General features: G+C 36.1%; 2 protein-coding genes and 1 pseudogene across 2 annotated transcripts; 2 read left to right on the top strand and 1 right to left on the bottom strand.

The window, feature by feature from the left end:
- Positions 1-7,522: 7,522 nt before the first annotated feature.
- On the top strand, positions 7,523-8,872 carry LOC140834343 (capsanthin/capsorubin synthase, chromoplastic-like; annotated as a pseudogene).
- Positions 8,873-8,985: 113 nt separating this feature from the next.
- LOC140834317 (uncharacterized) lies at positions 8,986-11,726 on the bottom strand. Its single transcript, XM_073199121.1, has one exon. It carries the CDS (start codon positions 11,399-11,401, stop codon positions 9,131-9,133), a length of 2,271 nt encoding a protein of 756 aa, XP_073055222.1. The 5' UTR covers positions 11,402-11,726; the 3' UTR covers positions 8,986-9,130.
- A 548-nt stretch (positions 11,727-12,274) lies between these two features.
- LOC140834351 (casparian strip membrane protein 3-like) lies at positions 12,275-13,420 on the top strand. Its single transcript, XM_073199176.1, has 3 exons — positions 12,275-12,696; positions 12,801-12,924; positions 12,993-13,420. The coding sequence occupies exons 1-3, from the start codon at positions 12,389-12,391 to the stop codon at positions 13,206-13,208; spliced, it is 648 nt and encodes a 215-aa protein (XP_073055277.1). The 5' UTR covers positions 12,275-12,388; the 3' UTR covers positions 13,209-13,420.
- The last annotated feature ends 1,862 nt before the right edge of the window (positions 13,421-15,282 follow it).

The raw sequence follows: 15,282 nt of genomic DNA, 5'->3' as shown, positions 1-15,282 counted from the left end.
CATTCACCCTATGAGAGACATTTGAATGCAGTCTATCGAATCTCAAGGTATTTGAAAAGTGCAACAGGGAAAGTGTTGTTATTCAAGAAAACTACACAGAAGAGTAATGATGTTTACACTGATGCAGATTGGGCAGGTTCAATCACGGATAGGAAGTCTACATCAGGCTATTGTACATAGTTTGGGGCAACTTGGTAACTTAGCGAAATAAGAAACAAAATGCGGTTGCAAGAAGCAGCGCTGGAGCAGAATATCGTTCTATGCCCGATTGTGTTTGTGAGATTTTTTAGTTGAAGCGAATACCAGAAGAGTTGAAGATACCAACAGACACGCCAATGAAACGTTACTGTGATAATAAGGCTGCCATTAATATTGCTCAGAACCTAGTCGTACATGATTACACGAAGCATTTGGAAATTGCCAAGCATTTTATAAAAGAGGAGATTTCCAATGGAGCTATTTGTATATCTTTAGTTCCAACAACTCAACAAATAGTTGGTATCCTCACCAAACCTAACTTCGAATTTCTTGTTAACAAGTTGGGCATGATTAACATATACGCACCAACTTGAGGAGGGTGTCAAATATTAGCAAATCTGATAAGATACCATTTAGATATGATATTTAATATTTAGTATTTTGATTTTCAGATAGATAGAGTTTTAGATTATTAGGAAACGTAAAAATACAAGAGAATGAATAATTTCTGTATATTATTGATGAGTACACTGCTACAACATATAGACTACAGTGGTTCATTTCACCCTACCTTGTGAGGCACTGCCCCCATGAGGTGATCAAAGGTCCAGATTTACACACACATACACCCCATGAAGTGATCAAAGGCCTAAATTTAATCACCATGTAAAATCAATGGCTGAGATCCTGTGGGGGCACTGCCCCCACAGGTAGCATCGACATTACCGACTACAGTAGGAATCAATCCCATAAATTTAGGAAACAAGAAAATATTATCATATTGTTCTAAATGTTTAAGATATCCTATCAAATCTTCTAATTGTATCTTATCAAATATAAACAAAGATATATCTAATCAAATAATTTCTACAGGAAACATGTGGTTAATTTGCTTTATATGTACGTGTAATCTGTAATCTATTTTCTTTATGGAATAAAATAATTTCTTTATTCCCAAAACAAGAAGTTTGATTAAATCCTTTAACATGAGAATAGTACAATAACACATTCAAATTTTGTTGAAAAAAAAAGGTTTTACCTGGCCGTCAATGATAATTTTTGCGGCCTTGCATAAACTGTTCAAATTGTCAATGGCTCATAATAGTAGTTTCTAGTAAATGGATAATTACAAGTGACTCGGCCCTGCTGAACTGTAACAGTTTTTATTTGGACCTTTTTTCGTTTTTAGCAACATTTAAAAAATTGTCCTTGAAACTAGTTTCCAAAGGGAGGGATTGTGTATTGAATCTGTTTCATGCTAGTTTTAGATGTTGGAAGTGAAATTGAAAGATTATATACATTGTGTTGATTGTAATTGGAAGTAAATACGGCTGTTTCCTTAATCCTTACCTTTTCCATTGACTGATGCAATCACCAAGGTGTGTCCTTGACAATCAAAGCTTGTTTTAAGAGTAGTTTTTTTGTGCAGATTATCTAGGAACTAATTGTTATGAAGTTGGATTTTAGCTTTGGTATTTATATACTAAATCATCTTCATGTGGTACTTCATTCCTATTTGACACACCCTCTGATGCCTTGTACATTTAAGATATCCCTTATATTTATTTTTAATTTGCACTTTTGGCAGAATGTATTATGTTAAGTTCACATTACATCATCAATTTTTAATTTAGTTGTGTGGGACCTTAGAAATGATTAGGTCCTTAGGAACCGTATCATGATTATGCGTGATCTTGGAATCTCCACTGGTTGTTTCACAGGTATTGAGTCACTGGACACATGAAATTCTGAATGGCACTGAATTGTCTTCTTAAATTTATGATAATGTTAAATGGGTAATTTTGAAAACATGTGGCAGTTATATGATTGTCATTGTCTGTAATTTAGCTTTGAATAGTTTCATATATAAGTGTTTGAACACACGTGGAAAGGCTGACAGACATGTATAATAGCTGACGTGAATTCACTCTCTAGTCCACCCGCCAACATGCATTAAGCGGGACAATTTATTTGTGTTGGAGAGAGAGTTGCTTGGTATGTTAGTGTTCTGATATTGAAGGGGTCACATATAAACCATTAGTTATGATTGACCGCTGTGAAATCAAGATTGACCAGATATCATACTCGTACAAATTTTGAAGGAGTGGTAAATTTAATTTCTACATTTATCTGGTCTTGTCAGTCTTAGAAATCTAAAGCATTAATATCTCATGATGCTCTGCCATTCAGTTGGTAAACAATAGAATACAAGCATGTTAAATGAGTCCAGTAACGGACATGAAATAATACTTGTGATTTGAAAGATGATTAAACATTTCTTCTCAGCCTTGTTTCTTAAAGGACCTTTTATAGTGGGAATGATGACTGGTCGACTAAACTGTTAAAACACATTATATTTGCGAAATATTCATTGTTTGGTGCTTAGCAAGTCTGCATGTTTGTTCAAGAACCTGAAATGGAACTAACAAAGTTCAATGGAATTGCATTTGGTGTAGCTTCATTCTGTCAGACTATTTACCTGTAAGGTTCCCTGAGATGGAAATCAGTGTGTGATAAAGTGAATCCACGTGATGAAGAATTGGACTACTTTTGTAATGCTCACTAAATCACTGGAGTCAAAAAATTCTTTCATTTCGTAAGATTGAAAGCAGCGCCTATGTTGTGTTTTTTTGTTGAGCGCTGTTCTTTTATAGTCTTTGCTTCTTTTTTTTTTTTTGAATAAATGCTCTTTTATATTCTAAAGTATTCTTACATACACCAGAAATCAAGAAACAATGACTGCAATTGGAATGTGCCTCTGAAACTCGCACGTTTATCATCTAACGTGAACTGGAAATTTTAACTTTTGCCATTCAGTAACGAGTTCAAGAAAAAAGTAGTTGTTGGCGTTGGGGCAGTGGATGTTAATTACCATCAACAACCTGTTCATGCATTTGGGCCTTCATTTACTCTTGTTCTGTTTTCTTCTTGTTGTATTTATATGAAGCTTTTGCAGTATGATTTTTCACGCACTAACGGTATACAGCTTCAGTTGAGATGAATCGAGCTATAATAGCACTCTTATTCACTTTAGTTTTTGCAAGGGCGGAGCATTTCAATGGCGAAATTCTCACGGGAGCAGTTACTTGCCTTGATTGTTATCATGGCTTTGATCTATCTGGTTTGTCCAAACTTTATTCATTTTCTTAAAATTCTCATTGTCTATATCTTTGCTTACTTCATGATTCGTGATTGCTACTATGAAGCTGCATTATTCTATGAAAGTGGAACCAAAAAATGCTTATTCATTTGTATCCGCGATGGATCAGAAACATGAACGATGAAACTGTGGCCAGATAATTTGGTCAAGTGGTGATATTGTTAAATGATGAATACGTTTGCGGAAATAACAGTGAAATTTTTAGATGCACGATGCACAATAGTTGGATCTAGAAATACTTAAGAGTGGGAATGAGTTGGGCCAATTGTATAGATTTTAGGGGTGCAACGTATAGTTCTCTGAACAGTTCAAGGGATTGCTCGATTTCTGGTTGTTCATGGAAGCTCAGTTTCAAAGGATCGATCTTCTTGTGTATGCCACTGCACACTTTTTTAGCTTGTCACATTTCAACTAACTAATAGGTAGGCCAGGAATTTGTCTGATATTTGGGTAATCCGGTCTCTTGTCTTCTTTACGACGGTGGTGTCATTAGACTGAGATCATTGGGACGTCCTCTGCCAATCAAAATGTCGAGGGGGCCTTGGTTTCCGAAAAATGACAGAATTCGATCGGGAACTTCTAGCCAAACAATTCTGGCGTCTGCTCAGAGATCCAGACTCCCTTATATTCCGAGTCCTTAAAGAATATACTTCAAACACGGGGACATCATGGAAGCGAGGCTAGGTAACAATCCATCATATATTTGGAGATCGTTAATCTGGAGTAAAGACGTAATTTCCGATGGAGTTCTATGGTGTATGGGCGATGGTAAAGACATTTGAATACTTGATGATAATTGGATTCTAGTACTAAGAATAAACTGGGAGCTTCTCTGCTTCCTTGGGCTCAGGATTTGACTGTCAGTTCTTTAATTCGAGAGGGAGCTTGGGATTCTGAACTCACATCCAACAATTTCAACACTCATGTTGCAAGTGAAATCTTAAAAATTCCCCTCAGGATGCACGTTTATAGAGAAATGACTCTAAAGATAAGTACTCGGTTCGTGATAGTTACATGTTACAAAGGGAATGTTTGATCCTCCAGCTCATCAATCGGCTTTCCCCAACGAAGATTGGCGGGCTTTCATCTGGAGCCTTTCACTTCCTCCTAAGATCCGTATTTTCTGGTGGCAGGTCTCGCATGATTGTATTCCCACGAATCATAATCTCTGGCGACACCATGTCCCAGTTACTGGTAGTTGCTCACTATGTGGTACCTCTAATAACTCAACCCGTCATTCCTTATTCTTTTGCTCAGTGATTAGACATTTGTGGAAAACATTTCAGTTATCTTATTTGCTTAAGGTAGCCAATGCAAGTCACACAATGAAACTTTGCCTATGGATGAAGGACAAGCTACTAAAGTCGGAGTTCAAAACATTTGCGAGTCATACTTGGGCTGTTTGGAAGGAACGACAGAGTTATATTCATGGGACTAGAGGTCAAAGGATAGCAGTGTTGATTGGTGCGGGGTGCTGTTACGTGACTTCCAACATCTGAACTCGCAACTCAATCATTCTAATGTCGTGCACCGACAACCTAAAGTACATAGGTGGTCTCCCGTGGGTTTTGGATTTTTGAAACTGAACACTGATGCATGTGTCAATAAAGAAGCAGATTGGTACATTATTAAGGCCGTCTTTTGTTGGCTTTCGGGAATCAGATCTCGCAGCCTATTTTGGTGGCCCATGGAGAACTTCTAGCAATCCTTGAAGGGGTAAAACTACTTTATGAGAAGAATTTCAATAATGTTTTGGTAAAAACAGATTCCTTATTGGCAGTGCTAGTAGTCGCAGCCACTCAGGATGATTTTGGCTATGTAGGTATTTGTGCTGCTGATATTGTAGAACGCTTCATAAATCTTGTAATTTCGGAGTTTACTCATGTTTACAGGTCGGCTAACGAAGTAGCCCATCATTTAGCTCGTTTTGTTTCTTACTCCTGTCCATCGTTTGTCTGGATGAATGACGAGTTTCCTTTTTGGTTAGTTCAGTTTGTAATTGATGATTTATCTTAATAAAGTTACAAGTTTCTATCAAAGAAAAGAAATCCATGATTTAGAAATTATTTTCATCATCTCGATAACTTAAAACAAAATGAAAATAAAATCAAATCTTAATTATTTATGTTATAATAATACGGATAACAATGAATTTGAACTGACTTTAGTATTCTAAATATGCGAAATCTACGATGATAACTATAATTCTTATGTATTTTAAATAGTAAGAAGTTGAATTTGATTTTTTTTTTGTTTAGCTAGATGATAAAAATACATTTAAATTCAATGGATTTTAAATGACTCCATTAAGAAAATTGTAATTTTAGCCTTGTAAATTGATTTGTTTTTTGTTTTAGTTATTTAATTTCTCAAAATTTTGCTTTTCATTCAGTAACTTGGATTTTTTTTGTTTGATATTTTTTTTTTTGCCTGAAACCAATAAATTCATCAGATATTATTTATTTGACATCTACTTTTCTACATTACTTATGTGAGAAAAATAAAGCTTATATATATTACATACGTTAAATATATATAAACAAAAATAATGAGAAAGATAAACTTTTTTCATCATACTTTGAAATATCGGGGTCTTTTTGCTTCATTCCTTTTATTTTTTATGATATAAATTTTAATTTGAGTAATATGAATTTAATTCTCACCATATGTGCCAATTAGAGAAAATAATTCTCAAACAAATCATAATCGATGAATTTAGTGATTTCAGGTAAAAAAAATATCAACACAAAAAATATCTAAATTATTATATGAAAACCAAACTATGACAAATTACATAACTGAAATCAAAGAAGATTCGTTTATTTTTATTGTTAAATTCAATTTTATATTATATTTTGAAAGTAAAAATTTTAATACTACATTTTTTCTTTACCATTCAGTTATTTTGGATACTAACTGTGATGATAGAATGTTCATTTGATTTTTGATTAAAAAAATTAAAATAAATAAATAAATAAATAAAAATTGGCAAGTTCATGTGTTATTTATTATATTGCTGTTGTCGTTTTTTTTTGTGAATTTTTTATTTTATTATAATTTTTTTATTAAAATTTATTCCTTATTGTTTTTGTTAATTTATTTGTTGTTAATGAGGATGATTATTGTTATTTATTATTTTAAAAATAAAAATAGCAAATTGTGTTTTCAAATAATTCACCAACATAAAATGGATATTGAAATTGATTGTGTACCGTTTTCTCGCATTCAAGGCGCAACAGAAATTTAAAATTTTTGTTTTGACGTACGTTCATTGGGCGTCGTACGATTTAAACTTGCATAAGGTGTTTAGCTTTGATTTATCTTTGTATTTAAGAACGCTGGACATCAAACGAATCTGAGATTAGTGGAGTTAATCCATCTTGTAAATCTCTATTAACGATCTACTGGAATCAACCACTTTTCGATCTCATAAATCAGGTTCACGATAAGAAACTGAATCTATTGTATAGATCGTACTAGAGATTTAAACGAAATTTGCATCGAGAATTGATCACCAGAATTTCAAAAATCTGACATCAAGACAACATCAATCAGTTAATGTTAGAAGATCGAACTTTAAGATTTCAAAAATTCAAATAAATATATTTTTGTACTTATTACAAATTTCAAATTCCTCACTTGAAATCTTATATAATTCATATTAATTGGGATGAATTTCAAGTTCACCTTCGTTCAATATTGTGTAAATAACGTGTAAATAATTAAAATAATAATTTAAGATTTCATCAATAGTTCATTCCTAACAATAAAACTATAATCGAAATCCATGGATTTAAAATTTATCTCCCAAATGTAATATAAAATTCAAAATAAATCATTTCAATTTAACTGCAGTCATAAAATTCGAAGTAATAAATTAATGTTTTCACATAACGAAATTCAAGTTTATTCTTGAATTAAAAATTTAATATAATATGTATTTTAAAAAAAATAATAATAATAGAATATATACGTAAGGTCGTGACTCGTGCCTGCCTAATCAGCCAAGTTGTCCAAACAGAATCATTTCCCGCAAGTCCCTAATTGAGATATAGGATTCCATCAATACAGCTCCATAAGATCCCGTTTTCTTCCTATGTCGATGTCCATCTGTCATTCCAATTTCTCGTGGAAACTCTTCTCGGCGTATCTCCACTTTCCTAAGTTCCTTTTTCAAAGCCAAATTCATCATTCGGCACTCCATTTTTCCGTCAGATTACTAAAACCCATGCAAGAAACGATCAACTATGCCAAAGTAACAGATTTTCTAGTTTTCTCAACCTGGAGCCTACATCCAAGCCAGAAACGTTAGACCTCGTACAGCGGTTTGATCCTACCGTCAGTCGTCCTATCTTCGATGTGATCATAATTGGCTCCGGCCCATCTGGTTTGCGGCTCGCTGAGCTAGTGTCAAGTCGTGGATTTAAGTTATGTTGTATTGATCCTTCGCCCCATTCTATGTGGCCAAATAACTATGGTGTTTGGGTTGATGAATTCGAAAGTTTGGGACTTGAAGATTGTTTGGATAAAACATGGCCAACGACTCGTGTTTATGTGGATGATCATAAGTATAAGTATTTGGACCATGCCTATGGTAGAGTTGGTCGGAAGGAGCTGAAATTCAGGTTGTTGTCTGGTTGCGTCACAAATGACGTCAAATTTCATAAAGCCAAGGTTTGGAAGGTGGGGCAAGAGGAATTTGAGTCCACTGTTACTTGTGATGATGGCTCCGAGTTAAAATCAAGCTTAATCGTTGATGCTAGTGGCTTTACGAGTAGTTTTATAGAGTATGACAAGCCGAGAAACCAAGGTTATCAGATTGCTCATGGTATTTTGGCTGAAGTTGATCATCATCCATTTGATTTGGATAAGATGGTCTTAATGGATTGGAGGGATTCCCACCTTGGAAATGAGCCATACTTGCGTGCTAGCAATTCAAGGTTTCCATCTTTCTTGTATGTCATGTCTTTTGATTCAAACTTGGTATTCCTTGAGGAGACTTCCCTTGTTAGCCGCATGTGTTATCATACATGGAGGTAAAGAAACGAATGGTGGCGAGGCTGAGACATTTAGGCATACAAGTGAGGACTGTGATTGAGGATCAGAAATGCTTGATCCCAATGGGTGGGCCTCTTCCGCAGATTCCTCACAGTGTGATGGCGATTGGTGGGAATTCAGGGATGGTGCATCCTGCAACGGGCTACACAGTGGCTCAGACAATGGCCCTCGCCCCCGTGTTAAAGATGTTATTTCCGAGTGCCTTGGCTCGACTAGAATGATAAGAGGGACGCCGCTGTATCATAGAACGTGGAATGGGTTGTGGCCTGTGGAGAGGAGATGCACTCATGCACCGGGAGTATTATAATTTTGGCTGGGAGAGTTTATTGAAACTTGATTTGAATGGGAATCGTTGTTTTTTTTATGCTTTCTTTGAGCTTGATCCTCACCACTGGCATGATTTCCTCTCCGCAAGATTATTTTCATTTATGCTTTAATTTATAATCCTGTTTTTTTTTTTTAGTATTGGTTACGATTTTTTCAGCTGACGTTATTAAGTTACAAACTCAAAATTTGTTAAAATCATAATAACTGATGGAAAGAGTAGCAGAGTTAGTTGAAAATGGGGAGATTTCAATGAACAAATTTATTTGAGTCAAACAAGCTGCCACAAAGCCGGCAAAGCGGAAGGAACTCAAACAACAACCCAATGCACCTTATTAAGTTATGTGAAAATGAAACCATTGTAATGTCAGAACTAACCAACATTTTAATTCATGTATATGGCGGCGGCGGAGGTGGTGGAAAGCCGTACTCTGGTTTAGGTGGTTGTGGACTTGGCGGGGGTTCATAAATTGGAGGGCTTGGAGGAGGATTTTCCGGTGTACTTGGTGGAGGATTATAAGTGGGAATTGGTGGAAATGGACTTGCTGGTGGATTGTAAATCGGCGGTGAACTTTGTTGTGGACTTGGTGGAGGAGTGTAAATTGGAACTGGAGTTGGTATTGGTCTTGCTGGAGGATTATACGTCGGAACAGGAGGTGGAATTTGCTGTGGGCTTGGTGGAGGATTATAAACTGAAATAGGTGTTGGTGGTGGACTTATAGGAGGATTATATGTCGGAATTGGTGTTGGTGGTGGACTTTGCTGTGGACTTGGTGGAAGATAAATAACTGGAACTGGAGTTGGTGGTGGACTTGTAGGAGGATTATATGTCGGAACCGGTGGTGGACTTTGTTGTGGGCTTGGTGGAGGATTATAGACTGGAACTGGAGTTGGTGGTGGACTTGTAGGAGGATTATATGTCGGACCCGGTGGCGGACTTTGTTGTGGGCTTGGTGGAGGATTATAGACCGGAACTGGAGTTGGTGGTGGACTTGTAGGAGGATTATATGTCGGACCTGGTGGTGGACTCTGTTCTGGGCTTGGTGGAGGATTATAGACTGGAACTGGAGTTGGTGGTGGACTTGTAGGAGGATTATATGTCGGACCTGGTGGCGGACTTTGCTGTGGACTTGGTGGAGGATTATACACTGGAACTGGAGTTGGTGGTGGACTTGTAGGAGGATTGTATGTAGGTGGACTTTGTTGTGGGCTTGGTGGAGGATTATAGACCGGAACTGGTGTTGGTGGTGGACTTGTAGGAGGATTATATGTCGGACCCGGTGGCGGACTCTGTTGTGGGCTTGGTGGAGGATTATATGTCGGACTCGGTGGTGGACTCTGTTGTGGGCTTGGTGGAGGATTATAGACTGGAACTGGAGTTGGTGGTGGACTTGTCGGAGGATTATATGTCGGACCTGGTGGCGGACTTTGCTGTGGACTTGGTGGAGGATTATACACTGGAACTGGAGTTGGTGGTGGACTTATAGGAGGATTGTATGTAGGTGGACTTTGTTGTGGGCTTGGTGGAGGATTATAGACCGGAACTGGAGTTGGTGGTGGACTTGTAGGAGGATTATATGTCGGACCCGGTGGCGGACTTTGCTGTGGACTTGGTGGAGGGTTATAGACTGGAACTGGAGTTGGTGGTGGACTTGTAGGAGGATTGTATGTAGGTGGACTTTGTTGTGGGCTTGGTGGAGGATTATAGACCGGAACTGGAGTTGGTGGTGGACTTGTAGGAGGATTATATGTCGGACCCGGTGGCGGACTTTGCTGTGGACTTGGTGGAGGGTTATAGACTGGAACTGGAGTTGGTGGTGGACTTGTAGGAGGATTGTATGTAGGTGGACTTTGTTGTGGGCTTGGTGGAGGATTATAGACCGGAACTGGAGTTGGTGGTGGACTTGTAGGAGGATTATATGTCGGAACCGGTGGCGGACTCTGTTGTGGGCTTGGTGGAGGATTATAGACTGGAACTGGAGTTGGTGGTGGACTTGTAGGAGGATTATATGTCGGACCTGGTGGCTGACTTTGTTGTGGACTTGGTGGAGGATTATACACTGGAACTGGAGTTGGTGGTGGACTTGTAGGAAGGCTGTAAGTTGGAACAGGCGGTGGACTTTGTTTTGGGCTTGGTGGTGGAGATGGACTGGTTGGAGGATTATATGTCGGAACAGGTGGTGGACCTTGCTCTGGGCTTGGTGGAGGAGAGTATACTGGAGTTGGAGGTGGTAGGCTAGGAGGTGGCTGATAAATTGGAATTTGTGGGGGACTTGGTGGCTGATAAATTGGGTACGATGGTGTAGGCAATGGTTTAACATGTTTAGGAAGATGCTTGTGTTTAGGCGAAAGAGGTGGCTGATATCCTGAAATAGGGGGGTTTTGTCCTGGTGGAGTTGGCTGTGGCTGCATGGGGGGAGGATTCAATGAAGGAACGTAAGCTGGTGGAATGTGCAGTAATGGTGGAAATGGATGGGGAAAATAGTGAGGGAAATGATGCCAACTAAAGCTGAAACAGAACTTATGCTTCCAGTCACAGTAAGTTGGAACTCGAGCGAAAGCAACATCATTTTTCTCTACGACAACACCAGAGAGGATTGCTAACACTGCAAGAAAATTGAGGAAAACACGCACTCCTTTTTCTGTGTTCACCGTTCTCATGGTGAAAAAATGGATTTTAGGTATTCTACTGTGCAAGCCTACTTAAAACAAGAAACCAAAGAAGTTTCTTGGCATCCCTGCTCAGCACCATGTTCCATTTCTATGATTCTTATAGGTGTTCGGGGAAGAATCTTTTTGAAATAGTTTCGATTCGTGTCAACGAAAAGCAGGTGGTAGCGACTTGGAGTTTCTGCATGGTCATGCATTTGTTTGAAAAGCAAAGGTTGATTGTTGAAGGGAAGTGTCATTTGCATTTACTAATCAGTTTGTTCTCATGCCATAGTTTTGAGCGAATCAAATTTATTGCGGTTTGCTGAAAGTTCTACCTAATTTAATACCATAAAAATTTACCATTTGATGCATATTCCTGCTTATCTTTCTTCTGCATCTCAGTAGGTGAAGCAACGATAGATTACCATTCTGGGATTTTAAAACCACGGAATTTAGTTAAAGGAAAACATGGTGAAAAATTAAATGAGGGTCAGCCGAGTAAGACACATACAAACGGACCTCATTTCTTTTTTAGCTTGATGCATGTGAGGTAAATTTTGCAGTTCACTTTCTTCACCATTTTTTATTTGTTTATGAAAGTATGTGTGATAGTATTTCCAATTTTTTACTGCATTTACTATTATATTTTTTTATAATATATTAAATATATCATATAATTGATTTAATGTGAGGGTTTTTTTTGGAACATGTAGGTACTATAAAATATTTTAAATCAAATCTTGTAAATATGATCTAAGTTATGATATAAATTGTAATAAATAGTTGCTTATCATTCTCTGTCGCCAACCGTGGAGCAAGTATCATCAACTACTCCTCCACCAATTGAAATAGACACACAAGTGTAACCTCACTCATGAATATGAACTAATCAGTACAACATTTGATCACCATAAAAACTAATCCATCAAACTATTACCTCAATCCCTCCTATATAAGTTTAACACCCCATCACAACCTAAACATATAACTCGATCGATGGCGGATTCGAGCAAGAGAGCCGAGGAAACAGCAATCAACATGCCTCCTCCTGAATCCAAGTCCACCAAATCCAAAAACCATGCCACTTACACCTCCATAACCAAGGCAACAGATCCTACATATGTACGACCTGCGGGACGAGGATGGAGGAGAGGAGTCGCCATTTTCGACTTCATATTGAGGATCTGTGCTCTTGTTGCCGCTCTGGTTGCCACAACCACGATGGGAACCACCGATCAAACTCTCCCTTTCTTCACTCAGTTCTTTCAGTTCCAAGCCGAATATGACGACTTCCCCACTTTCACGTTATGCTCCATAACTTCCTAAGTTTCTGTCTGTCTTTTGTACTTCACCGCTTATATATATACACATTGAGATATATTGATCGAAACTGTGACGACGTCTGCAGGTTTTTTGTGGTGGCAAATGCGATTGCTAGCGGATATTTGGTGCTGTCTCTGCCTTTCTCCATTGTGAGCATTGTTCGTCCACATGCAAGAGGAGTGAAGCTTCTCCTTATCATATTTGACACAGTAAGACATCGACCAAATTCATATTCATCTTTCTTCACATGATCAAAATGAATCTCACAATGTTGCAGGTGCTGGTAACTTTTACAACGTCGGCGGCTGCCTCAGCCGCGGCCATTGTGTATCTAGCTCAAAACGGGAACTCCAACACCAACTGGCTCGCTATTTGCCAACAGTTCGACGACTTCTGCCAGCGTGTTAGCGGCGCCGTGGTAGCTTCCTTTATCACGGCCGTCATCTTCATATTTCTGGTGTTAATCTCTGCTGTGGGTCTTAGCAGAAGCTAAGAAATCGAAGGAATGTTAATGGAAATTCCATTCATGTATTGTTGTTCATGATTTGATCACTCGTTTTCTTCTCTTGGTTTAATGTGTACTTGCATATAAATCAGTATATAAATAAATTATTTTGAATATCAAAAAAAGTATGTATCTTGTAAGACGGTCTCACGGACATGTCAACCCTATCGATATTCATAATAAAAAATAATATATTTTAATGGATGAACCAAATAAGAGATATGTCTCACAAAATACAACCCGTGAAACCGTCTCACACAAATTTTTGTCATTAAAAAAACGCCTAAGTCCATAAATTAATAACTCAAACGATAATTCAATACTTTGGCTATCATTATTTTATTTTTGATGTTTGGTCTCGACAAATATGAAAACATGTAAAATACTCGATAACTTGAAAAACAAGGGCTTTTATCAGATTATAGCAATTTGTATTCCCCATTAACAATCTACGGTAGTTTTCAAAAATTTATTAAAATATTGTAAAAAAAAAATAAAAAAAAGTAAAACTTTTACTCCCCGCCCTTGAGGGGGAGGTGGGAAGATAGAAATTAATTTTAAATTCTCCCCCGCCTGTCGTACACGTGGGAGAGAGTTAAAATATTGCTCGCCTTTGCAGGAGGTGGGGCAAAAAAATTAATTTTAAATTTTACCCGATTGAGTCCTGATTGAGGTATATAGCATTGCATTATTTTATAATCGTCAACTACTTTTTTCACTATTACAATTTAGTGAATTATTTTTTATCAAAAAACATTTGACCCATTTTATTCCCTAAAATTTCTCGAATAATAATTGAAATAAATATATTATATTACGTGATCTTTAATTTAACACTCAAAAATAATAAACATATAAAAGTTTATCTCAATGATTAAATCCATCTCTAATAAATTTTTTAGATTTTATTTTATTATTTATGTCTAATATTTTAATTAAATGATACTACTAAATCATAATTTTTTTCTTCTACATTTTACAAATTATTAATATTACAAAATATTAGATCTAATCTTAAAAAAATGCTACATACAAAGTAATAAATTTAATACGAAATATTACAAAATATTAGATCTAAATTTTAAATTCTTAAAGAATATTTGAATAGAATTGTGAAAATGATTATTTATATTAACAACGTATGTATTCATAAAAACAATGTAAAAAGTTAATTAACATATTTAGCAATTAACATAATTAATATGTTAGTTTGATTAGTTATTTAATCTAATATCAAATTTAATTATGATGATAATAGGAAATAATCTCTTTTATTTGACTTAATTTAACGTGTTTTGTGTCATTATGAAAATGATTCAAATGATATAATTGGAATTTAATTTAATTAAGTGTTAGTTTTAAAAACTAACTTAAAGTTAAATTTGATCATAAATATACATGTGTAGAAGATCATTTTAAAATCTCTCTAAACAAATATTTTATTTTTACGTAAACATAATAAATAAAAACACTTCAATAATATTTATGATAACAAATTAACAAATAAATATATCATAACAAAAATTAGGATACTAATTTTAACGAATTAAGATTAAAAATTTCTAAACATAAATTAAAATTAATATAATACAACCATCAAAAAAATTAATAGAATACAAATAATTTTAACAACACTTAGAAATATTATTTACCTTTTAATAAGATAGATACGATTATAAAATAATGCAATGCTATACCTCAATCAGGACTCAATCGGGTAAAATTTAAAATTGATTTTTCTGTCCCGCCTCCTGCAGAGGCGGACAATATTTTAATTCTCCCCCACCTGTCGAGAATTTAAAATTAATTTCTACCTTCCTCTACAGGCGGGGGAGGTGAAACAATTACTCTCCCCCATTCAGAAGGGCGGGGGAGTAGAAGTTTTACTTTTTTTTCTTTTTTTAATTTTTTTTACAATATTTTAATAAGTTTTTGAAAACTGCCGTAGATTGTTAATAGAGAATAAAAATTGCTATAATCTAGTAAAAGAGCCCGAAAAACAAACACATATGGTGGGAAAATAAATAATTAAATAAATAAAAGGTTCTGCAATTACACGTGT

The sequence above is a fragment of the Primulina eburnea genome, chromosome 1 (genome assembly GCF_022965805.1).
Source record: "Primulina eburnea isolate SZY01 chromosome 1, ASM2296580v1, whole genome shotgun sequence".
NCBI lineage: Eukaryota > Viridiplantae > Streptophyta > Magnoliopsida > Lamiales > Gesneriaceae > Primulina > Primulina eburnea.
This window is presented reverse-complemented; position numbering and strand designations above follow the sequence as displayed.

Excerpts from the sequence above, each read along its gene's own strand:
- LOC140834317 (XM_073199121.1), bottom strand. The coding sequence starts at position 11,401 with ATGAGAACGGTGAACACAGAAAAAGGAGTGCGTGTTTTCCTCAATTTT.
- LOC140834351 (XM_073199176.1), top strand. The coding sequence starts at position 12,389 with ATGGCGGATTCGAGCAAGAGAGCCGAGGAAACAGCAATCAACATGCCT. Across the intron at positions 12,697-12,800 it reads GACGACTTCCCCACTTTCAC|GTTTTTTGTGGTGGCAAATG; the intron begins GTTATGCTCCAT and ends CGACGTCTGCAG. Across the intron at positions 12,925-12,992 it reads TCCTTATCATATTTGACACA|GTGCTGGTAACTTTTACAAC; the intron begins GTAAGACATCGA and ends ACAATGTTGCAG.